The sequence below is a fragment of the Varroa destructor genome, unplaced genomic scaffold (assembly GCF_002443255.2).
Source record: "Varroa destructor unplaced genomic scaffold, Vdes_3.0 BEIS01000003.1, whole genome shotgun sequence".
Classification (NCBI taxonomy): domain Eukaryota; kingdom Metazoa; phylum Arthropoda; class Arachnida; order Mesostigmata; family Varroidae; genus Varroa; species Varroa destructor.
Window position 1 is genome coordinate 32,804,863 of NW_019211456.1, and position 25,562 is coordinate 32,830,424.

Genomic DNA, 25,562 nt, shown 5'->3' on the forward strand with positions numbered 1-25,562 from the left:
GCCGAGCGTTTGCCGTAATAGCCCGTCGAATAACAAACACAAGAGCAAAGAACAAATCAACATAAAAACTCAAGCCTTTATTTCTTAAAGTACCTATTTTCGTAGGAAAGCTTTTTATTTATGTTAGGATAAAAGATTAAGTATACAGGATACGTTTATTACACTGCCTTCATTATGGTCTCAATGTCTTGTAGAGTCATCATTGCCGGTCCATATCATTCAGATCTCTTGATTTGATTTCTTCTATAAAGTGTAAATGTTAACCTGTTTTCTGCAAGTCTTTGCTTATATGAGTAGGTATGTTCTGTGTTCCGTCAATCACTTTTTTATTCACTTATATGCATTACTAAAAAAAGACCAGCCTTCCAAAGAAAAGTCATAGTGTCAGAAGCAAAAACATGAGAGCTAAGTAGAAGAAACTGAAAAACATGCTCATTTATAATCCCCGATATGAAGCATGCTCTCGAACCTTTTTATTTACATGAGCACACAGACACACGTCCGATATTCAATCAAATCAAGGGTCAGCCGTTAGTTGAATGTTAATATTTTCACAAACTAGATCGCCCCGTTTGTTATGCGGCCAGTCCCATTTTCAGCCTTTGCAGCTCTTCAAATGCTTGCGCACGTACGAAACTGGTAAACCCGAAATCCAAGAGCCGTTTGACGCTTTACTGCTCTCCTTCGTTCCAATTCGCGATCTTTGAAGCGCACTCTTAATACTCTATTTGCATATATCCTAGACTTCACGCACCTCTACGGTGCATTTTTTCCGGTGTTCCCCGATGAGATCCAACATTCTACCAACGCTTTGACAACTGCCCAGGGGGTTGAAGGTACGATAACATTTCGTACTCTCGGTGCCGGCCCGATATAGCGAATATCTGACACAGTTTAAATAGCAAAAGCAGTAGCAGACTTTCGAGATAACAGAAGCAAGGGGGATCCGGGGATTGTGTTTTCATTTTCTTATCTCATTTTTAAATTTCTTCGCCCGCCATACGGAGGCGATGCAGCGCCAAAAGCTCGAGCTATCTACGTGCTCCTATTAAGAAAAAATTTATAACATTAGTAACAGTACGATAAGTAAGATTCGGCCGCTGATCCTTACGAAAAGCCACCGCTAGCTAAAGCTTGTTTCTTGTGTTCAAAAATCATCTTTAAAGACAAGGCTCGACTCAATGAGACTACCCGATTATTGGCTCTGATTGTACACTGCCCATCGATCGGGCCACGAAGAGATTGCAGATAGTCCCTAGAAACTTTGAGCGTACCCACAGAGGAGTTAAAAAGTTCCCTACCCAGTCAAAGGAATGCCCCTATACTGGCACATCCAAGCCCCAAAAGTAGACGTAGACGTTGGCAAAAGCCACTAATTCAGTTAGCCAAGTTCCAGGTTAAACAGCGCTCAAGCCGGTGCAGTTGGCTCGTTACTTCACGCGGCTCCAGCAATGGTGCAGGGGTTCGAAGGGGGTACCGCATGTGCCTTTGCTGACGTTGTCGTTGCAGAAGCTGCTGTTCACTCCGAGTACTACACTAGTGGAAACGAAGTTCTAATAAACGTAACCTTGTTTTCTACTCTTACTATAGTTTATTTAGAGCGGAGTTGTTAAAGGAAAAGTTCATCGTTCGATTGCCTGTGTTACCTGCGGTTTATAATGTGAGTAGAAATCAAATGGACAACGCTTTCCTGTGGAGCAGCGCAAGACGTGCTACTACGTTGAGTTGCAGGATCTACCCATGGCTGGCAAAAGGGCACGTGTAGCTATTTAAAGCCTCATACTTCTAAACAAGTTTAGTTACTATTCTTGATTCAAGTTTGCAAGAAAAGCTCTAGATTAGAAAAACTAGTGGACAGCCAAAACTTACGTTTAATGAATCTGTGACTACTGATTTTGCATTCATGTTATTCTAAAGAGTTTGATGGACACAATTTCATCATAAGAAATCAACCGGTTAAGAGAGAGGACCGAAACGAATACGGACGATGTCACTTTGTACTCACAATCCAGGTTTATCCAGTTTTAACTATATGTGTCGATGTTCCATCGCACACTGAACGTTTGTCCTCAACGGATTTGATACCCTTCCAATAGGCGAAATTAGCCTGCAGCTCTTTTTTTTTTCTTCTTCTTTCCTTTGTTTCTATTCTAGTTCGCATCATTGTCGTGATAATAACTTCGACACAAGAAGCGATACACGCGCCTATTCGGTTATAGTGTCAAAAGCCAGCTGAGAACAGCTAGTCTAACGCTTTTCGGAGAGTTGAAGGTAGCTTCGTTACAGGAGGTTGCAGATTAAGCCCTATGTACAAGCCCGTCCGCATATGCAGCTTCCTATTATATGCACGAAAGTAAGCGTATTTGTGTCTTTTCACTCTGGCACGGAAACAAGCTCAAGTTGATAGGGATTGCCCTTGGCTATAATAAGCGAGTTTAGGGGAAATGAAAAAAATGACGATGCAAGAGGCAAGCTTCAGCAGAAAACTGTGGTACTGTCGATAGGAAAGCGGTTATTACATTGTCAGATTTCTATGGATGCATGGGATTATTGGCAGCTGATTGAGAGGCATCGGTTGGGCCATTCGAATATGACGCAGTGTATTGTAGAGGTCGCATAGCCATCAACATAGTTTGTCTGAATGGCAGTTCTACAACAACTGTCGTTTTGTTTATCTCTGTTCTTGGAATAACTGACTACTAAGTGGTAAGACTTTGTTAACATTTGATTGTAACTAGACTATGGCAATATCGTCAGCGGTTAGGCGAAAGTGGTCGTTTGTCGTTCGTCAGTCTGTAAAATACATCAGTAAATCAAGAGCTGTGGTTCATTTTAGATGCCTTTGTTCATGGGACTGCCGTTGTCTACGAGGGATTAAGGCATTCACAAAAAAGGAAAAACGAAGGAGAAGTTCGTAAATAAGGAGAAGTTCCGCTGTTTACAGATAGTCTATGTATGTAGTTGTGTGTGTATACGCATCTTGGAAATACTAATGAGTAATGGTGGTGGTAGCTTTTTTACTGTGAACGACCGTTAACCTAGCAGTTCCCACCAATGCTACGCCATGGCTTATTATGGTCCAAACTTCGATGCCGCGACGAATCAATAGAGTTTGATCGACTGTTGGGAAGCTAACAATAGTAATCGAGAGGCCTGAGCTACGTTCAGATTTGCCCTTCGTTCAAACGAAAAGGAAAGGTGGCAAACTGAGTTTTCATCGGTATGGATAGCATGGTACATGGGTTCAAATCATGTGGAGCAGCCAGTTTCCTGTATTCCGTGCTGCCGCGTCATCTCCTGCCACTAGTGTTACTGTTACCACAACCCAGCTGTGTTCTAGCCTACCGGGCTGTTGGAAGCACCTACGAGAATCAACTCTAACGCTCCATGTCCCAATTGAAGCAACGGGTGGTAAGACAACGACAGCGCCGCGGTGATAAAGATGAGGACGGCGCCACCCTCTCCTTGCTTCCTTTCTTTCTTTCTATATTCAAGTCAAGAGATATCTGATTCATAACTTTTATTTTACAAAGTCGTATAAAGAGCATAAACGATTCCGTCGACCGGAGGTCGCAGGCTTCAAAACCGGTACGAAAAAACTCGGAACAACGAATCAAATTTAGGAACGTATTAGCTGGACACGGAAGCTTCGCCACTTATTAGTGGATAGGCACCGAGCGCAACGGCAAGCAGCAGATTTCATGATAAAGAAGAGTTTCAGGGGGTATGTTCTAAGGCAGAAATGCAAGGCAAAGGCAAAGGAGAAACTGGTGCGGAGAAACGACATTTCTAAAAAAGGCGTCGATCGGATAAAATGATGGACATCAAAAGACAACTCTGTTCCGGTAGCTTTACATAAATCGCTAAAGGACCCACAGCGTACGCAATTAATTCTGAAACAGCACACTAAGACCAATACGAAGCAAGATACCCGCAATACAACTTATAATCCTAATCACTGTCGCTCCTTCTTTTTTTACCGAATATCCGTTTACGCTCGGCGTCAAGCGCTAGTTATTCTCTCAGCGGAACGTTGCCCGCCAACCAGTGCGCTGCTGATATTGAAAGAACCAGGGGCGAAAAAGTCCATGGGGTCTACTAACCTCAATTAACTTTTTTGCTGTGCTAACGACTACAATAGCAAAAACGTATTATACAAAAAAGTGAAAAGCCTACATTCATGTTTAAAAGTGTGTCACTGTGTCGATGCCGCTGTAGTTATCGAACGGAATCAAGGAACGTGCTATTTGAGTGTCGTAGAGTAACCCAGCATATATTACGAAAATATTAGGAAGCAGCGGTGCAGGAAATTGTGGATATGCAAGAAGGTGTTATCGATTTGGAAAAGTTACTAAAAAAGCAAGTCACCCAACGCTAATGTAACCCTTTCAGTCTAATTGTTCAGTAACAATTTTCTACAGCACAATGTAGTTTTCCTATAAGTAGCTGCGGTTTGTCACACGAACAACGTGCTTTCCTGAACCGCGTGCCAATGTTAGTTAGTTCAGATGAAACACCGTCAATAGGCTTTAGTATGCGTTGATATTTCCTAGACTAATCATGGCACCTAGCATTAGAGATAAAGGCTTAAGTTCGCCTCTGAAATGTACTGCAAAGGCCAAGTTTAGAGAGCTTGACAAAGTTTCTTCAACCAAGTCCTTTGAAAATCTTTAAGAAGATCAGTGATCGGGAATTTACATATATTAGATATCTAACAACAGAGACCTACAAGAAGAATTATCTTACCGAGCGGTACGCTGCCTCGCTGACATACTAGCTTGTACTACGTATGAGCAGACTGTAGGTCAGAGACAAAACTTGGTATAATCTTTAAACTATGAGTCTGCATGAATTCTACCTTTTCGATTTTTGAATAAAATAGATGTCTTAGATTTCTTTTAGAGTAATTATATACTTCACTATTTTTACTAGCGTAAAGTTACAAAGTTTTTATTCGCTGAACATTGTTTACTCACGCTGATATTATCAACACATTCAGGTGTTACTGTTAATTTTTGTTTAAAATACTTTATCAACGTAAACAAGTACGTAATATAAGGATCTTCTATAATAACAGCTTTTCGGCAAGCTATAGGATCGCTTAATAAATTTGTTCCTTTTCTTCTTTTCGTATGAAACCTTTGTGTTTAGTGCCAGTTATTACGGAGCCTCTGTCCCAAGCTTATACTTCAGTCGGTTTACAAATGAACAAGTTCTTTATTGCTTCCAAGTCCGCCACACCAGAATAGCTGTTCCGTGCTTCTGAGATTTACGTTACTTTGAATGTTGGATATTTTGATGGCTAAACTTACTCTGTGCTATGATTCTATGGGTACTTGACGTGGCCTGGACGCTCTACGCGAAGACCGGTACCAAATAACCTGACATGTCCGACAGTATGGTCAATTTACAAATAATTCAGGTTTACCGAAATTATGAATATCGTGAACCGACATGGCTATTGCAAATGAAGCACTTGTTCCTCCTATCCGAATTTAGGGTACATTTTTTACGCCAGCACTCAAACTAAGTGGAACCCAGCGTCGTTCAGCGTTTTACAGCCCTTATGATATCGTATGTACGTATGACCAACTAGTAGTGTTCGGCTAAGCTTCATGCGTAATTGAATTATATCTCTTTTTTCTTCTTCGAGTAATCGTTCAGGGGCAGATAGGCGCCAAAAACCAAGCCGTCCTAAATAATTGCACCTCTCCGAATATGACGATAAGGTAAATGAATCATTTGTGGCACGTGTCAGACGTCTACACGCTAGTTGCCTGTATAACTCCAAAGCGCAACAAATATGAGTTTTATATCAGGCACGGAATTTTTACGAAAACCCTATGAGAGGTAGTCGAACTCATTGTCGACGTTGTCAACAACGTATAAACAGCATGTCGAGCTTGGCCGTCAATAAGGTCCACCGAAAAACGGGATTTACATGATATCTACTAATTGAAGAAATTTCATCATAAAAGCATCAACGACTGCGGTATTAGACTACATATATCTAAGTGTTGTCTTCAACCTGCTTAGGTCTCGCTACAAATAACCACGTGGAACGCTACCCCTAAAAGGTTAATAAGATTAGAACATATTTTAGATGAAGGTTACACCGCAGGCCGCACATGCAGTATGTTACTTCACCGTTCACATGCAGAGAAAGCAAGAATAGCAGGCTTCAACCTAAAGGAACTGTTTTTTCCAATCAGAATGTCTACGCATATGTTAGGTGTGTACGATCTAATACGTGTTTTTTGCAGAGACATTACATAGTACCCAGCATGCGTAAGCATTACTGTGTCATATTTAACGCTCTATGTGTATACGCGTATACATCCATTTATAATACGATGCTTGTACCATTTGCACGTGTAGGCGCACTAAAATCAAAACGTATTCTGCTACTTCCGCTAACATGTTGTTACATAGGTAATGCATAACTTTACTTCATCAACGTCATATATCCAGCTCAATCTACTGAGCATTAGACAGTTGAATATAGGGCGAAACTTACCACCTGTTGGACTGGTATCTTCTCCGCAGGAAGAGCTTCGCTGAGGTGGCAATCGAGGCCCAGCAGTCGCGCCATGTCCAGCTGGACCTCCCACACCCGCAGAGCTACCGGGAGGTTTAGCGTCCATTGTAAACAGCGGCTCTTGCGAGTGCCGGAATCGCGTGTTACGGTCAAGAGCCTCGGCAGCTCGGACAGCGCGTATGTGTTGCGCCACCGAGGCCGCTATACGGTCCTGTTTAGACACCCGAAAACGTTCGAAGATGTTGAGATTTTTCTTGCGCTGCTGCGGTCGCGATGGCTGTTGACCGGGTGGATTCGAAGTGCGTCCGCCAATTTTTTGTGCGCCACCGGACGTTTCGCCACTGTAATTTCTGCAAATAAATTAGGAAACAATGATAGCAATACAGAAGCTTTCGAAACTAGCGACGATTTATATTTTTATCTTCTGTAGGTTATTGCTTTCTTATATAGTAACCGAGATATGTGGTGGCCTAAAAGGATCATCACAATTTTGCTGCGTTTGTCCTAAGGTCATGGCGCTTCCGACATGCTGATAATAGCATGATAATAACTATCTGAAACTTGCCTGCGTATTAAAGGTAAAAGTTGAAAGCTAGGTGGGACAGAGTTCTAGCCGGAGGCAAAATACTCTGAAGTTCACAGTTCCATACAGTCTTCCGTATTAAGTAACCGGTCAAACCTAAATAGCAATGATGTTCAGCAAGATAAAAGGTTCAAATAACTTCTGCAGCGAAGGCCAGAAGGTACTAAAGCAAGGGCTAAAGACAGCTTTTTTAAATAGCAAGTTCCCATTTTCCTACTGGAAATATGGCAGAGTAGGCCTGCAGTACTGTGTGATGAAACTTTGTGCTCGCCAACTAAACTTGTTTTTCGCGTCTCAAGACTGAAGAAACTCAAAACATTGAGAGGAATGAAGTTGGCCAGACTTTGAGCTAACACCTCGCTTTGAGGCGTGATTTTAACGAAACTAATGTTATCTGAATTTTTGCATCGCCTTTGTAGATGCCAATCATCTTCTTTGACATTACTATAATCCTTAACTTTACACTCAGTATTCTACGTCGGCTTGTATGTGATAACCCTACGTACTGGTTAGTTGCTGATAAAGCTTATTCATACGAATTAAATGCGGATTTTCAAATAATGGAATAAAGAATAGCAAAATATAAGCTCCAAATAGTCTCTAACATATCGTAGCTTCCAGATTTAAGATCGCGGCACGCTTATTTACAAGTAGGATCATCAGTCAATTGTGCATTGGTTTAAACGGTCTACAACTGGCTCCCGAAATATCGCCAAGTTATCAGGGCTGAGGAACTTCTTCGCGCGAACGCTCAACCGAAGGTTCAACGCAAGTAGACTGAGTTCAACTGAGCCTAAATATAAAAGACGGGTCTATTTCACAACGTAACTGTTTGCGATCGACGCACGCCAGTAAAATTTCTTATTTCCTTTTGTGAGGGATATATCTTCAAGGTAAATTTTTATGAAGTATTTTTTGTTCGGACGTTAAAGTAGCCTTCAGAAACTCGTCTGCGGCACGCCCTCAGACACCTATACTCAATCTGCCTAAGTGCTATACACATGAAATTGGACATATCGTCGCTTTATCATTCATTGCACGTATTCCATGCCCCGGTAGACGGACTCAGTAGTATGTCACTCTTAATGTATAAAAATAAAACCTGAAGTATCGCGTTAGAGCCTTTCGTACATGAAGGCAGTTCTTTATAGCATTGATTCCCCTTATTGTCACCGAAGTTGCAAGACTTTTAGTCCCAACTTCGAAAGCCTTAATAGAATAGCTGTAGTAATGTTTCACCAAACATATTTAGAAACAAAATGCAAATGAACGCTCACAATTCAGCAACCGGGGCAGCGGGATTGTTTCCCGCCAAGATACGAATTCATTTTTAGAGCTGATTTTATGCCATATTGTTGTATTATGTAAGATGTTAGTTCTAAATATCTTATATGCATTGGCAATACTCCGCCTTTAAAAAGCGCTATATTGGTTATATTCTATTATACGAGGGCAACTTCGTGTACTGCGCGTGTTTGTTCGTTGTAAGCTGGATATATGGTTTCCCCATCAAGATTTCTATTCCGTTATCCCAACATAAATACAAAAAAATCTCTCTTTTCCGATCACCGTTACTTTCGGGTTTTTGGCTTTAAGTACTTTACCTTATGGTAGCGCAAATGCCTACTAAATGCAATTAGCGGCGAGGTATGACAAATTCTTAGCAAGATCCACCAAACGCTGTTTTTAATGCTCCTGGGCTGCCCTTCTTTGGTGAGAGATTATAGAGGAGCATTTGTTAAGACTGCGCGGTGCGCGAAAACAGCGAACTTCTAGTTCCTGTTCTAGCTGCAGACAGCTAGCCATTCATCCACCCCTCCACTCCCGTCAGAGTTTTTCACGTTCCTTTTCTACGTCTTTTACGTCTGTTCCCCTACTACTAGCCTATGATCAGCAGACATAATTCAGCTGATATTGAAGAAAAGAGTCTAAGTCACGTTAGAGGAGAGAGCTTCATTTGTTTATTTCTACTTCATCTGTCGGCTGTACTGAGGTTCAACAGCAACAGCACGTGTAGGTCTGAATTTCAACATTTCCTAAATGATTAGTTGTTCTTGAGTAATCTACAATGAATGAATGATGTGATAGAAAAGAGGCCTAAGGCGAAAAGCTAACCATAAACCGGCATGAAATGATCATGGGCAAATGAAAAATATCAGATGTACGACTCGATTTCTTGCTTAAAGCCACGGAGGTAACTGAAAAGGATTACAGAAGGTACATGCCTTGTATGCATATATACTTACCTCTATAAGGGATACGCATTATGGATAGTTATTTATTGTTATTATATACTATTCTTCATCAAGCTAATGCATCAAGTTAATATAGTTAATGTGTTATTAAGAGCATCTTGCTTTAAGTTTAAGGAACTGGGTTCGGAACGAAGCTTTTTTAAAAAAAAATTAATAATTTAGCTCATAATTTACGTGTCCTATAGCAATTCCAGCAATTAACGGACATCAAACATTAAAATAACATACAACGACGTACATTAGTGTGGCACTCTATCAAACTGGCCGTTGAACAGCATGTTTGATTGGTTTTCTACTTTGCCTGAGTCGTCTTCGAGTGCCTAACAGCTGCAGCAGCTTCCTTAACGCTATATATTTAGTTCTTTCATTGTTTAGCCATATATAAATAAAAAATTTCTTTTACCTTTTTCTAGTACTCTTAGGTTGAGCCTATGCAGGTTCTGTTATATATATTTACTAATAGATACTAATATACATGTCATTTATAATATCCTGTTTTTTCTCCTATAGTAAATTTAATCGCCAGTAGCCGTATTTTTAAACTTGACTGCCGTCTTCCCACTCCAAGTCCAAGTATCTTTGTATCAACAAACCATTATAGTGAAGGCGGCAGAGGCATTAGCATTAGGGAAAATTAATCCTTTCCGTTTGCCCTATTCTACATTCCATTTCACCACTGACTGTGCATTCTCCATCAGAGCCCAGCGTTTGGCCGCTTTCGAAAAATATTGAGCCCAAGTCGAATAAATTTGGTAAGCGACTGTTCGCTTGTCTGGGCCTCGTAGGTTTCCTATATTATATATAACCTATTTGGCCAAATCAACTTTAGCCTCCTTATGGTATTTAGAGCATCGAACTACCTACCCCCCACTACCAGTGACTATTTACCGCTACAGAAACAGCAGAGAAATTCTACCGCAAACGGGATCCACTATAGACAGTGCTCTGTAAAAGTGAGCCTGTTAGTAGAGTGCTGCAATTGTTGAGTCAGCCCCACATCTCGACATCGTTGTGGGACACCAAAAGAACTGAAGAGTCGGCAGTGTTCCTAACAAATCATCTGGAATCGTAGCAATGGCGCCTGTACTGTAATCCAGTACAGAATATGGTGGATCGATAGGCGTAACCAACTCGTGAAAAGAATACAGCAGTGAGACGGCCGGTGCCCGTACTTGATGACGCCATTGGAAGAAGATAAACGGGAAAACGGATACGGCGGCGAGTCAAGGAAGTTTTGCTGAGCAGCAACGTTACAGACGGTCATCAGAGCCTTGATAAGATGAGCGTACAGAGGGAAGCGGGGTACCAGCAGCGTCAATGCTTGGTCACATTAAACATTAGATGGCAGCAAGCGACAAAGCATATGTTTCACATGAGCGTTGATGGCACCTATGGCCGTAGCTATAGAAGCTGGTTTAGTCGGACGCTCTGCGTATTACGTCTGCGCGCCATAGGATGCCTCCAGCCGATGTCGTCAATAGTTAGGAAACCGGTTTTTGGCGTCGAGTTCACCGTTCTTATAGCTAAAGTGCCTAACGATGAAAGTCTGACGGCCGCATGACAAACAAGATCAGCCGGCTATGTTGCAGTAGAAATGTTCTTCGAAAATTAAAGCAGCAGAAAATGCTGGTAAGAGCAATTGTCGCCCTGGCATTGAGACTCCGAGACTTCACTAGCTACTAGTAGTTATATGATGAAAGTGCTGGCTTCTCCTAGCTAGTCCATGCACGTTTGCGTAATTTTATTATACGTATATATATATATATATATATATATAATAAAACTTTTACTATATCACATTTCTACTACAGAAAGAAAACGCACCCGGTTCGAAACCGACTATGATCACAGGTACAGAATCGTAAATACTTTCGAATTTTTCTAGATGGCTATGTTAATACATAGACTGGTATAAATAAAGGCTTTTAAATAAATCAGGCTTTCGGCCTAAATAGTACACTTTTTCAGTGATGCCTCCTACATGGCAGCATTTTTCCATAAACACCCCAAGACAAATTAACTGTTTTCAGAAATGAGATAATTCAATCGCGAAAAATTTGATCGAACCACCTACCCCCCACTACCAGCCTCTTTATGTCGGCTAACCTGGTAGATAAAAAATCCAATAACAGTTAATAAAATCTCTGATCTACGAAGCAGAAATTATAACACAAAAAAAAAATTAGATATACGTTCTATTATACCTCACATTTCTAACAATCAGGCTGAATCGAAGGTTTACAAGGAGCTCATTTAATATATAGCACGTCTTCTGGACGTGATCCGCGCACTAAAATTACGCTATGGATCATCCAATGATAAATCCATGGAAACCAATACATTTTGCAAGCAGAGTACATCATGCGTCCGCGTTAAACAAACATAAATTTTCTGCTTCTCCTCGCAAGTGGCGGCTGCGATGAACCTCACAGCCGAGGGCAAAATGGTAGTCAAGTATTGATGACTAATTATGAATGGGTGTGATGAGCTCACGATAATAGGAAACAAAGAACTGACACGATAGAGAACTGTCCCTCGAAAGAGAACAACCTGTCAAAAACCTGAAAGGCATTCGGATTGCCAAAATTATCACGGGCCAATTTAAAGCGCCTTGAGAAGCTGGTGTTCTGGAAACTCTGTTCAAATTAAGGTTTAAAATACGGACGCTAGCCAGTCAACTTCTCAGAACATAACGAAAGCAACAAAGTATTATACGCGCGGTGAAGGAATGCCGATCACTGCGGTTCGGACGAACGCCAAACGGACAACCTAAGCTGCCCGGCCTATAGAGAGGTTTGAAGGCTTCTAGGTTCGAAGCCGGACACAAACACACTTCGTTTCATGCTAAAATTGATACCAGACGGACATGAAACATAGAGGCTTATAGAAAAGAACTCCAGTGGATACTTCGGAATCAAAATAAACCAATATGCAAATAACGGAAATCGGTTTTCTCCAGGCAATTTAGATGGGTTAAGTTAACACAAGGTAAGTATACTGGCTGAGCACTATATATGAAGTATAGCTGAGCATATACTTCGTGGTGGGGTGAAACACAGCTGTTATCACCGATGATTTTAACGTAACTATCACGTCCAGTAGCAACAAATTGTGTTAGGGACGTACGGATTGTAAGTGCATACTTTTCACCTAACGTTAGGTTTGTCCGTTTTGGTAAGTTGCGACTTTGGGAATCGTAACAATATGATTATAACCCTAGGGGGCTAGGACAGGCCTGCTACTTCTTTGAGTAACAAGCACGTAAAGCGTCAGTGTAACGATCTGGAGGACTATATGGCCGTTAACAATGTGATATGCTAGGCTATCTCAAAAAAGATTCTGATTACTTTTATATAAATTACAGCATCGAGAGCTGCGTTAATAAAATACATCGTTTTTCTGCTTTAAGATAAATACCGACCCAGTTGATCATAGAACATATCAATAAGTCACTAGAGGGTTCGGCAATACAAAACACCACCGCAGTGCTACTCACCTTAAAGGAGGAGCGCAAAAAAAGTGGGCGGCAATCTCAGGAAGCTCTCTAAAAAAAATCCCGGTAGAATATTAACAATAAAGGTAAATATCGATTCTGTGTTGATTGGAAAAAATAGCTAATAAGAAGAATGCTACCGTTCTAGCAGTTCGACCGGCCAGACTCCAAGCTCTTAGATATAGTTGAGAAAATTCATTAGCCAGCAAGTTACTACATCGGGAAAAACTCACAGGTAAGTTAAATGACGACGTATAAAAAGCGAGCCTATTAGATATTCACAAACGAAATAATTAACTAACTATATTCCTATATTTGCGGCAGAGGTTATAATAGAACTATTTCCTAATAATAGCTAGAGAAACGGCGATCGATGTGACCCAGATTCGTCGTATGATTATTTGAAAATTAAATTTTTGAAAACGAAGCAATCCTTAGAGCAGGATGGAGCTCGGGCAGTGTTAGTCAAAAGATCAATTGGAAAGAGTGTAGATCTATTCGCTAAGCTTACGGATGATATTTGGACGAGAGGATCATTTCCAGCACATTGGAAATACGCCGACTCTGTATTAGTGAATCAGATTTGTAGAGACAAGCCAATATGTTTATTAAATAGGAAACACACTGATCAAAGGAAACGATACGAAACCACCCAGTTTGGATCTATAAAGGAAAGGTCAACAATAGATATTACCACAACGGTACTGGAAATGACACGGTATAAGATAGATAGATAGAAAAAAACAATGGAGAAGGGCATTATGTGCACTAGCGGCATTCGATACTAGAAAGAGCGTTTATCTCTCTCAGAAGAACGGCATGAAGCAAAACACGTTAAACCGTATCTGCACTGTAGGGCTACCGAGAGTTACCTAAATGACAGCTTCACAATACACAGCGGCATCACGTACCGTGTCTAGAAGAGTGTCTCAGAGTTTAATACTGGGCCCTCTTCTCTGGAATATGAAATGTGATGACATCCTGCGACAAAACTATCTAGACCCAGCTAAACTAATGGCTTTTACTGATAGCCTAACAGCGCTAGTAGTAACTAGAGACAGTATTAAATTTTAACACGATACCTGTGACATTGTAAACACTTACGTCAACGATCATGGCTTCGAACCAGCCTCGGAAAGGACGCAGCCGGTAATACTCATTGGGGAACAGAAGGTAGGTGATGTAAGCATCAAACTACATGGTATAAACGATCTTGCAAAATAATTTGGAAACAATTCTGGATAATAAGACCACACGTTGTGAAGAAGCGTTTAACAGATTACTTAGTCTTGTCCAACCTGGACAGTCATAAGGATAAACCTTGAAAGTTTCTAGCTTCGGCAATGGAATCAGTTGCTTTGTACGAAACAGGTACGCACAAAAAGCATAGTGCCAGAAAGTAAACCATGCCACACTTACAAGCACACAGAAACAAATAGCAATACGGGCGAGCAGAACATTTAGGAGCATGATTTTTTCCATACAGTAACGATTATCGCTAGGCAAGTCCCATAGGATTCGCTGGCGCATGAACGAACAGCAAGCTATCTTAAGAAAAAGATGAAAAAAAGATATCAGAGGTACAAGAGGAACGCTGCAGTGGTGGGAACAATAGCAGCAGCATCAGACGGGAGCAGCTAAAATCACACGAACGAATTAAGGATATAAGTATGTGCGTCACGAAAACGTACAGACAACTAAAATTCGGCCTGCTTGACACAAGTGCTCAGTGAGCACGCATTTTTTGGAGGATCACCGGTTTCTTATGGATAAGATACCTGAGGCCGTTTGTAGATATTGTAATTAGGGTGTCCGTGACTCGATCGAGCGCTGTTTTTGGGCGTGCGTAATTTTAGTGGATCTTAGATGGGAGCTGGAGGAAAGGTTAGAGACCTTCCCCACCATTGAATAATGGGTCCTCATGATGTTACATTTTAGAGAAAAATGGTTCAAGATTTGTCAATTTGTAAGTGACGTTTTTTTAAAGAAAAAAAAAACGAAAAGAAACCCAGACACGTACTGGGTCTATCGAACATAGTGGAATGAGCTCCTTATTTTCTCCCTGATCCTCTTTCTCGTTTTCCGTCCTTTTCTCTCTCCCTAGATAGTAGTGGACGCTGATGCGTAACCAGCCTAGGCTTTTCCGGTCGTCTCTGTTTCCTCCTAGCAAACATTATCTATACACATACTCCTCTAAATGAGAGCGCTCTTTAGTGCGTGGTCTACTCGAGTTATCAAGGAAGCTATGCCCGAAACTGCAGGCCTAGAGTTCCATACCACCTGGCTAGAGTACGCGAGTTGTGCACAAAGCATTTCCGCCACTAACGACCTCCAGAAAAAAGCAGTTAATGAACCTGGAAGGCTTCAGCCATAGGGAGCAAACTTCCAAAAAGACAGCAGTGAATATGATACTGTAAAAAAATTGAATCACCCAATGTTGTAATTTCTTTTCAAACAGCGATGTGTGTGTATATGGGTTCCAACATGTTAGTGGGTATAGGTATTTCCATTAAGTACAACCGACGAATTTTGATGGGATTACATTAACGGTCGGCGGCAGAACCTTTGTGACATAGCTTTCGGGGACTATATTACGGCTTTTTTGTTGGTGTATATATACATTAGTGAGTTCTCTTCACATAATCCTTGTAACCATTTCATACTGCTGAGCAATTCAGAGGTTCTTTCGTTTCATGATCGGTTCGACTGATATCAATCTGGAGAATGCCTCTAGGCCCTGCTCGTCCGATTGATCAGAAACAGAGCTCGTTCACCAAACACTCAAAGTTTGTCTCGGAGTAGATCAATATCTTTTATAAGACTTTCGGTAAGGATCAGCGCTTAAAAGTGCTAGCCAGCGGCTGCTAAGTTCAGAACTTGCTCACTCAGCTCAGCTTAGGGACTTGGTATTAGTAGACAAAGTACATTTTCAGACACATTAGCCTTAACAGTTTATGCGTTTTAACCTTGAACCTATCAGAACCAATCAATATCGGCCAGGTCAGCTGAGATAACGTGGAAACAGAGAAAAGAATAGCCTTTGTTATAGAAGTAGGACAGAAGGGTCAAGTAAACTGGTCATACATATGCATTGTTCCGCATTTCGAAATGTTGTACGCGCTCGTTGGAACAGTGGCCTAAATAACCGGTGTCGAAACACGTGACTTAAAGAAAAAGTGCCGCTTCCATACGCCGGATGATTTTATTCTATTGTCATTGTTGTTGTTTGCTCTAGAACTGCCTCAGAAGGGCGTTACTCGGCCTCTTTGCCGTTCCGTGTTTACTAGTGAACACTAATAATAGCGTCAACTACGATAAACATGCAGTTTAGACCCGCGACAATTGTATTTTTTGTGACTAGAAAAATCAACATGGTCAGATTTCTCTCGAATACTTATCCCTTGTAGCGATGCTGTCGCTGGACTGTGTGTTTAGAGCAGCTTTTTTTAAAAGTCGCGCCAGTCCCTTGCTTTAAGTCCGTTACTAAGTTGCGATTGCCGAGCAGCAGACACCGGGGCGTTTTGCAAATGGGGCCCGGGCATCTGTCCCTGCCGCCGCCGCCGTCGCCGTCGCCGTCGCCGCAGGCAAGATCGGCTCGTCCGACGCTCGGTAATATGCCGCCATTTTGATTCTAATTCCAGTCAGTGAACTGAGCCGCACAGAGTTAAGAAGGCCCAAGCTGTCGTCTGAGAGTCCAGCTTTCCGAGCCGCCCACCCGCCCGCGGATTCTCCTGGTTTCATCAATGTCATCATAATCAACGTGTACTCTGGTGACGAACATGGTACTGTATATAACCGTTTGTAGTATGTGTCTCTAAGCAATGAGCGGATAATCTGTAAAGGGCCCCGGGACAATTATTTATTAAAAACCGAAACGATAACAATGGATGCTACGATCTGCTGTTATTCTGCTAAACAGTGATAATAGGCACTTCGCGCAAAGCCCTCGCGTTCCGCATAGCCCAGTTCCATGAACCACCCACATGCTGCAAGAGCAGCAGTAGCAAAGATCGCTTCATAATTTGTCTATGAGTTAAATTATTTGTGTGACATTATTCCATTCGAATATAGATAAGTTATATTAACTATAGTTAATTTCGTAAGAAAAAAGGTGGACGAATATATTTCATATGTTATTTACTGAAAACGACGCCTTCAAGTTATCAAGATAATTAAATCATAAGAAGAGTGCACTATTTGAGCGCAAAGTTTGACTTCCGAAAAACATTTAATCTCTTCGGGTTTTCGAAAAGGTCAACTCGGGTCAACTGTGAAGATTATAAGCGGCGTTTCTTTACAAAGCAATACTTTTAGGTCCGACTGGAGAATATTGGAAGAGGTCTTTGATGCCTCCAGACAAGTGATCGGGTATCTATCTGCCTGCTGATAGTTACGGTTACAATGATCTTGGTAGTAGCCTAAAATAAGCCCGATGGGTCCACTTTTTTAAGTTTTCGAGGCTAAAAATGGGACTAACTCTTTTTTAGCGTGTGTCTAAGATTGGGCCACTAATATAGCAGGATATCCCACGTCCTTAATAAACAGGAAAGGTAAGCCGCATTATCTGTTACCAATTGTTTGCCTTTCCAAAACGTAAAGCCAAACGTGTCAAGTGGATATGCCTTGCAATAGATGTCTCTAGCTTTGATGCTATATGATTCAGCGCTTTCCGGTTATCGTTGTCAGTATTAAAGAGGATATTTTTTGTCAGCGTTTTGCGCGACTTTTTTTTATTAAACAGTTTCTCACTGCCTGCTTTAATTGGATTGTTTAATTAAAATATTCATTAATAAATTGGATGGAAATAAACGCGTTTATGATTCTCAGCAATGTCAACATATTCATATTTAATGCAGGGGATGGCGGGATGGAGACGGTGGACGCTGCAAAAGGAATCTCATCTTGGCTTGTTTCCGTCGACCTGCTTTTCTCGTCGCTATATGAACGTTATCGCTCAGACAGATCGTAGCAGTTTGTTGCTATGTTTTGGTGGATGGCGTCAAATGTTGTCAGATTTCACAGTTTTGCAAATGGTAATTATAGGGAGAGGTTTGACTTTCCGTGATATAATTACTAAAAATAACGGGTAAGTAATGTGCGCCGGGTTACCTGGTCGTATAGCAATGTGATGTGGGCAAAATAGAGCCTCTAATTAGAAGAGATAAGGTATTCCGGCTTCAAATGTTTCCAACAAGACATAAATACCATCTAATTTCTGTCGATAAATAAGTCATTTTTTTTATATAGGAAATATGTCAGGAACACCTTATGCATTGTTGTTTCATCATAAAAGAGACAACTCACCTAAGCGCTACTAAAGTTTGCTTTTAATTTGCATACGTCTATTTGTGGACGTAGACGCAACCTAAAAACCTGTCGTAGAGTTCTTTCTTATTGTACTTTGTATACTGTGGCGTCTATCATCCTACAGCAAAGTGGGTTTTCATTTCCATGGGTAGGTGTTGACTTTGGTTAAACTTTATGTAGATCAAATATGACGCAAATGTCCGTCGAGTTTGGATCGGATCCGGTAGAGGCTGTCAGTCCCTCCTCCCCTCAACAACGATAGAATGAAGTACAGCAATATATAGTGGCTCTACGTTTCGTCAATCTCCAGCGGCCCCTCTCTGTTCAAACACTACACTATCAGCCACAAACTGAGGTACTGCCACATCACTATCATGATTTCCGTTTCTGGCGTTCCTTCCTAGTTCCTACGCACGCAGTAATATAGGATGTTTGATGTCTTTGCCTTACGCCTGAGGAGATTTTCAGCATTTTTTTTTTGTCTACCCGAATCCGTTCTCACGACTCTACGCAAACGAGCTTTCCGACCTAACAAGGTTTGTCCTATTTCTTCTGTCGAATCCACTTCATACAGAGCCCCTTAGCCAGGTGTGCGTCCGTGTCGCTCATATGTCCAGGAACTCGCACGGTGTTTCATCTGTTCCTCTCTGTCGCCTCTTTTTGGGCTTCATTTTGAACCTCGATATTATAATACTACTGTCCTGTTTCGACAACTGCAACAGCTCTTGTCAACCGCTAGATAGATGGGAAGAAGGGACGGCGCGCACAGCAAACTCTAGCACTAGTGGAATGCCAGAAAACCCCAGTTGTACCTAATCGATGACTGCCATTAGCTGCTGCTGCTAGTATTAGTACTAGTCGTACTGCTAGTATTAGCTGATTACTGTGCCCGTAGCACGAAACAGACAAGGAGTTCCTTCGTTCTTTTCCTATTCCGCTGCTTTCATAACCCCCAACGTTATTGTTGCCCGTTCATTGTTTTCCGCTAGGTGCCCCCTGTCTGCCTCGTACGGTCGAGATTTCTGCCTGCCAATCAACGGTACTTCTGATATCACTAAATATCATCTCGTTATCTCGTTTCTATAGGCTCCATCGAGTGTCTGCGGAACTCACGAAGCCCATCCATCAACTCCTTTCTGTTCTTCTTCCTTCATTATCTTTATTTCACTCTCCTACTGGCCTGTCATTGCTACGTGGGGTAGTGAGGATTAGGATGGTATCCTTCGAGTAGTCTCATGCGCGGCAAATCTCTGAGTACGCCGGTCGGCAAAGCCAGCTGTGAAGATTATGTCTGAGAAGTGTTATGTTTTTGATGTAGTCCGATATAGAGCAGACAAGTGGGATAGGAGTAGAACTCAACTATGGAGCAGCAACAACAGCAGTTGCTAAAATCAAAGGAAAGCTCAATAATTTGTTACTGGGCGCAGCTCCGGTAAGGCGGCAGGGATGTAAAGCGGAGGAAACATCATGCCAGAGCGTGATAGATCGGCCTATAAAACGAGACAGATCAGATCTGCGAATTAATGCCCCGAATGACTATCGGCAATCAGCCGAGCAAATCACCGACACTACAATGTCTTCTTCGATCGATTCTAGTGTACTACCATGTATCACAAAAAAATTATTACTAAATAACTGTCACTGTCAGTTTCTTGCTATATAGATGAAATAAACAGACTGCATATCCATATATCATACATGATCCGTGAGATTTAGGGGTGCAACTAGAGAGGCATTGTACGTATGCCTAACTGTAAGGGTCATTCAGGCTATTTTGAGCTGAGTTTTAAGATAGGCATCTACTTAATGGTTCAATGCAATAGGACGCACTCCGAGTTTCGAGTTATTATCAGTGTGTATACTCATTGTAATGTTTCAGGTATTTCGGCTCAGTTTCCTGGGGTAATTTCGCGACGACATTTATTGCCGTTGGTCAAAGCCTGCGAGAGAACAATACGCATATTTCGAAACGGCGGTATCTAAACATACCCGAATAGTTCGGCAGTTTTAATATCATGTCTATCGGCGCTATGGCGGTGTTAAAACGTTCCGCTGGTTCTGAGACTTAGATTCTGGTCAAAAGTTGTTCGAAAACGTCCACATTATCCTACGGATTGCTAGTCTAACACAAATGAAAATGAATTATGAACAAATGTTTCCTTCATCTCTGTATTTTACGATACTGTTTATAACTTTCTACAGTGTGTGTGTGTGTGTGTACGCACCTCTTGAGAATTACAAGTTTATTATTCGGGTCCTCTGAGAGATATCATTTATATAAAATTGTTGAATATTAACATGTAGATTGGAATGCTTTGTTTTGTCAACTTCAGATGAAATACTCGATAATTCGGATTTGACAGTCTGAGTCATCTGAGTTTCACTATTTCTAAAAATTTAGGCTGTACCTATAAATGTAAAAAAAAACTACTCAGCCGTTCTATTTTTTCGAACCAGAAACGTGGAGCAAATATTTTTTCTTTCAGATATGCACACGCTTTAACGTAAACGTCTTTATTCAAACACCTTACGCAGAATCTGTGCGTCCTTTGAAAATTTTCATCAGCTTTTATTAATTAAAACATGTACATTTCCACTGCAGTTATTCTGGACGGCTGATGTTCCATCCAAATTGTTTGAGGTCGGGATGAGATCGGTAGCTTTTAACCAGTCTTCGGCGACCAGACAAAAAATACTCTATACAGTTTACTAACACCTGTATACATCAACAAATCTTCTTGTCAATCAATATCTTCTTGACAAAATCTTTCATTGCAAAAAACAGCTGTCAAACGAAATTCGGTAACAGCATACTGAGATGTAACCCACGGTTACGTACAGCTTCCGCCGATCGAAGTCATACCCGCATCTCATTTTCATCTTCCTGGTGTGCGATACGTTTGGTTGGATCAAATCGTCACGAGTCGTCATCAGCACATACGAAACGCCTACAGTTTTATTATTGCTGTTATGTTTTTTTTCCCCATTAGTTCAGCTCGCTGTGTCTGTGTTTATATTGAGTCATCCTCTCCCCTGCTTCTTTCGTTAACTGGCACTGAAAAGTTCATTCCTTCAGGAGTCGTCAGCAATGTCGATTATCTGCAACAATTCTGAATCTCCCAAGCCAGAGACCTGCTTTAAAGTCCGTCCCCTTTCGTCGAATTTGTGAAGATACTGGGTAGACGATGGTGGTATTTCAGTACGATTGCTAGTGCTGTTGCTACCGCTATGGCAGCGAGTCTGCCGACAGGCAATGGCGAACTTTTCAACGCGGTAACTTCTGCAATGTATCTAACAAGGAAAGAAATAAAAGGGTAGCAAGGAGGTGCCGCTCTCCAGCCTTGCGCTTATCCTTTAGGTAATGTCGGGTGGTCAGTGCGAAAGTCGAAACCGGAGGCGAAGACACGGGCCTGGGACAACTGCAAAACGAATTATTCAGAGCTTCTGTCAAAACGCAGTGGCTTTCGGCGATTCTCAATCAACCACTCGGTTTCAGAGAGAAATGAGTCGCTTCCGCCTTGGACCACCAGCTTGCCAGTCTGCTTCCACAGTTGCATGCGCGTCGCTCTCCACCAACAGCACTTACCTTGCCAGAAGAGCAAACCACAGTACGACGACCAGAGTCGAAGGACGAATAGGCTGTGCACGCACTTAGGTTAGTCAGCTAAAGCGCCGCACAGACCAGAAGAAAAGGTTAGCTTATAACAGTGTCAAGATCGGTACCGGCAGCCGCGATCCCGGTGGGCGGCTGGGCAGGACCGCTTTGTCTGATGAAGACGGCACACAGTGGAGCATTTTGGAACATAACAAGCCAACAACTAAATAGAACGTATGCAATGCGTTACCCGGTAGTCGTTAATAACGGTGCTGCTGCTGCTGCTGCTGTTGTTATTGTTGGTGGCGGGAGCATCGGACCCTGTGGGGGAAAAAAGACTGAGATGGCGGCACCGCCAAAGCGGAACGCCGTGTGTTTGCTACGCTTTTCTCTCTAAGGCCGCAGCCCGCAAAGAGCTCAGAGGGCCCAAAGATTTCGGCGATAATCGTAACGATGAGATTTAGACATGTGACAAATACATGGATAGCAGCTGCGATGCTACAGTTTAGCGGTAGGTGGGTGGGAAAATGAAATTTATATGTAATACTACTTCGGCTGATGGTCGTTCATCGCGTGAGCACGTTAGTTTAGAATATACTTGAACTACGTAGGTACAATTTTTACTTTCATTAATGACATTCAGCGAGCGACTCATTAGAAATCAGTCGCCTGGTAAGTATTATCTATTTTCATTTCTCTGATTCAAACTCGCTCCTGCCCTAATGAAAAATGGCGGAAGCGACTACGTATAGCAATACTTCTCTATCTGCACAAAATCAATAACATATTCTGCTTACCGTTATCACTTTTGTTGTACGCAGAGGACGCGCCTGGCTACAGTTAAGGTCCGCCCTAGTTTACGTTCATTGTACTGTTAATTAATCCTAACTGTATCTTTTGGGACGAGCTCTAAGTGGAAATTATTCACAAAAAACAAACTCGACTAATCTTGACACATTAGAGATTTTGACCACTTGTTGAGCCTAGTAGGACGTTGCCCTTTTTTGCTTAGTAAATTGGCTTGAGCATGTAGACGGATAAATACATGTCAACAAAAATTGGTCCTGTATTCACTCACGAATAGACAACCGTGAGGTATCGACTTGACTTAAGTGACACCTGCGAGCATTTTTTAGCAGTTGCCAGTATGTTCACCGTAGCCGTCTTCTTCCAGCCGGAAACGGACCGTCACTATACTTCTTTCGAATGCAATTAACGAGAACTTTATTTGTGACCGATATTTAATAAATTCTATAATCTAGGAAGATATAGAAAATTGTTTTTCGTCGATGCTCGTTCGCTTTGTGATATATTAAAGTCTGTTGCTCGTAAGTGCATATGTAGTTAAATAGGCCGTGGTATATTTGTGGATAAATGGACAACGTTTTTAACGAGCCTGAAAAGGTCATTTATATCATAGTGTGTCTGTAATCAAAATCTAGCGCCCAGTTTCCGGCGTTGCTTAATTTCGAAACGTAATAAGGATTTTGCTACGTCCATTACGAGGCTTTTTCGTGGCCATTACGAGGTCGATTCACAGGCCATGAACCTTCCTCCAACCAATTACTACCAGTCGGTTAGATTTTTTTCCATGAACGTATGTGTGTTTAATCTACTACTAAGGGAACCATCACATAACAAATGCATCTGATACCATCAGCTTTTAACGTGTTGCTTTCGAATAGTTTCCCGTGGCCTATTTGTGAGCGATTTTCGTCCTGATGACAACGTATATCGTACTTATTCACGAAAGGCTAACAGGGATCGGAGTGAAGCTAAGATGATTCGCTTGCTTACAGGACACGTCGTAGGCCATTTGTGTTGGTCACAACAAGCCGGACACGTGTGTTAATCAAGGGTCAACAAGTGCCTCAAGTTACAACTTGCTAATTGTCGCTGAACGTTAGAGACGCTTAGTATGTTGGTGTGCTGATTTATTTTATTTACATGACAATGCTAAAACGTGTAGGACTTGAAATGTTTTTTCGTATTTAAACGATTGTTTATAAACTGGCCAAAAATATGTCTGGTGCCAAAAGGTTAAGATGGCCACAAATTGTCATGATACGTTAAGCGGTTAGTCCAACAATTCGTTGCATTTAGACGTTTATTCATGAAATTTTGCCAAATTAGATTTTTATTATGCAGTTTAAAAATCAACAGGTACTATAACATTATTCTATACAGTATATAAAGTATATATATATATATTAACTTTCATTCTCCGATTGCGTAATATAACTTAATTCCTAGATCACCGAACCTCAATTTCAAGAGGGGCCCACTTGCAGGTTCATAGCATAAAAATTAAAATAGAATACCGTTATTGACCAATGGCAGTGGACGTAGATATACTTTCATCGGATCGCTTATTTTTTTCTGCGACGCTGACAGCGAAGACGCTTTTGACGACACTTCAGCTGCTGCATACATTCGAAGCCATATCGGCGTTAGAAAATGAAGTAGTTAGTTATCCGCCTGCTTTTTGCCTCTGAGGCCTAGTTGGTGGTTCATATTTCATATATATATATATATTTTTTTTCTTATTAACTAAATGGTCTTTCGAAGCAAGTTCTCAGCTCTTCGGAAAGACGTCCTGCGCTTCTGTACTGATGGACGCTGCTTTATCACATCTTTTTTAAAGAATTCTTCAAGCGCTCCAAGCGAGCGATTTCTACGGAGCACTATTTCGAATGAGTACAGAAAAGCGACATCATCGCTCACGCTATGGCGTACACCGTCAGCTTCTCTGGGGCGCCATAAGCTGTCTCAATCCAATCACTTTAATTCCCGATGGCAGCCCGTCACCTCAAGCGACGTTTAGCGATAACAATGGACGTAAAATTCGAAGCGTTTCTATAGTCGGGCTAACCCGTACGGCCAGCTCCTGTGCATATACGGACTATTGTATTTTAGAACAGTTTGAGTTTTTTTTACCGGTTTCGTGTTAGGTAGGTTGACCTATTTTTTTTTCTTACGATACTCAGATATTTTGGATTGTGACTCTGTGCTCTACTTTCGATCTCCCGATAACTTGAAATAGTCTGACAATCGATTGTGGTCGTTATTAATATTATAAACTAGACTAGATGTTACTGAGCTCGTAGCGAAATGGGCACGATGCCTGGCTGTGGATTAGAAAGTTCTAAATTTGAATTCTGGCCGGCTCGATTCTTCTTTGTCACATTGGCTTTATGCTTTTAGTCCTCTAATCTTCCTTAGATTCTTTGTAGTGCAACCAGACATGTAGCTCAGGTGGACCAAGAGCGCTTTTTTTTCTTGCGAGAGGTACGGGGGCCGACATCTTGCATTTTTGGCTTTTGTCGTGGTGTTTAAACGAATCCTCCCAATGTCTATATTGTTGGCATGTGCCATTAACATGCTTTATGAAATGTTTGAGATTTAGCCCAGCACGATGCATCAGATCTCGCTTCTAAACCATTGATGAAAATTGCGTCAAATGTCTCCAAGTTGGCTTCAACCTAACTCTCCAAAATCCGCCGACATGATAGAGTTGACTGGCTTCATTTCAACAACACAAACCGTACATATGCCTATCTCTGGACCCCTTTATTTTATGAATCAATATAGGCATTCGTAGTATCCTTAAAAGGATGTGAAGAATTGGTAAGACTCCGGTAATTGTATTCCATAATAAATTCATTAAAAAGGCTACTCTCATGGCAAACAGATGACTGTGGAGCCTATAGCATCTATAAAGGTTTGGCTTTGGCCTATTTGTATTACGCGCAAGCCTCGAAGCTTTGCAGCATAGTTCCAACAATTTCAAT

General features: G+C 41.5%; 1 protein-coding gene and 1 long non-coding RNA gene across 20 annotated transcripts in view; one reads left to right on the plus strand and one right to left on the minus strand.

Moving 5' to 3' along the window:
- The window catches only part of LOC111247409 (metabotropic glutamate receptor 5-like), a 302,423-nt gene that overhangs the window by 9,155 nt on the left and 267,706 nt on the right, over positions 1–25,562 (minus strand). For 18 of the 19 annotated variants that reach the window (XM_086983471.1, XM_086983477.1, XM_086983469.1 and 15 more), the window contains one exon: positions 6,518–6,888. In XM_086983471.1, the coding sequence (XP_086839597.1) occupies positions 6,518–6,888 (371 nt within the window). The remainder of the gene's footprint in view (positions 1–6,517; positions 6,889–25,562) is intronic. The other variant, XM_086983479.1, reaches the window with a different exon arrangement.
- On the plus strand, positions 13,648–20,424 carry LOC147756840 (uncharacterized). The gene is made up of 3 exons (XR_015323632.1): positions 13,648–14,042; positions 17,726–17,902; positions 20,056–20,424. It is a non-coding gene; the product is annotated as an uncharacterized LOC147756840 (long non-coding RNA).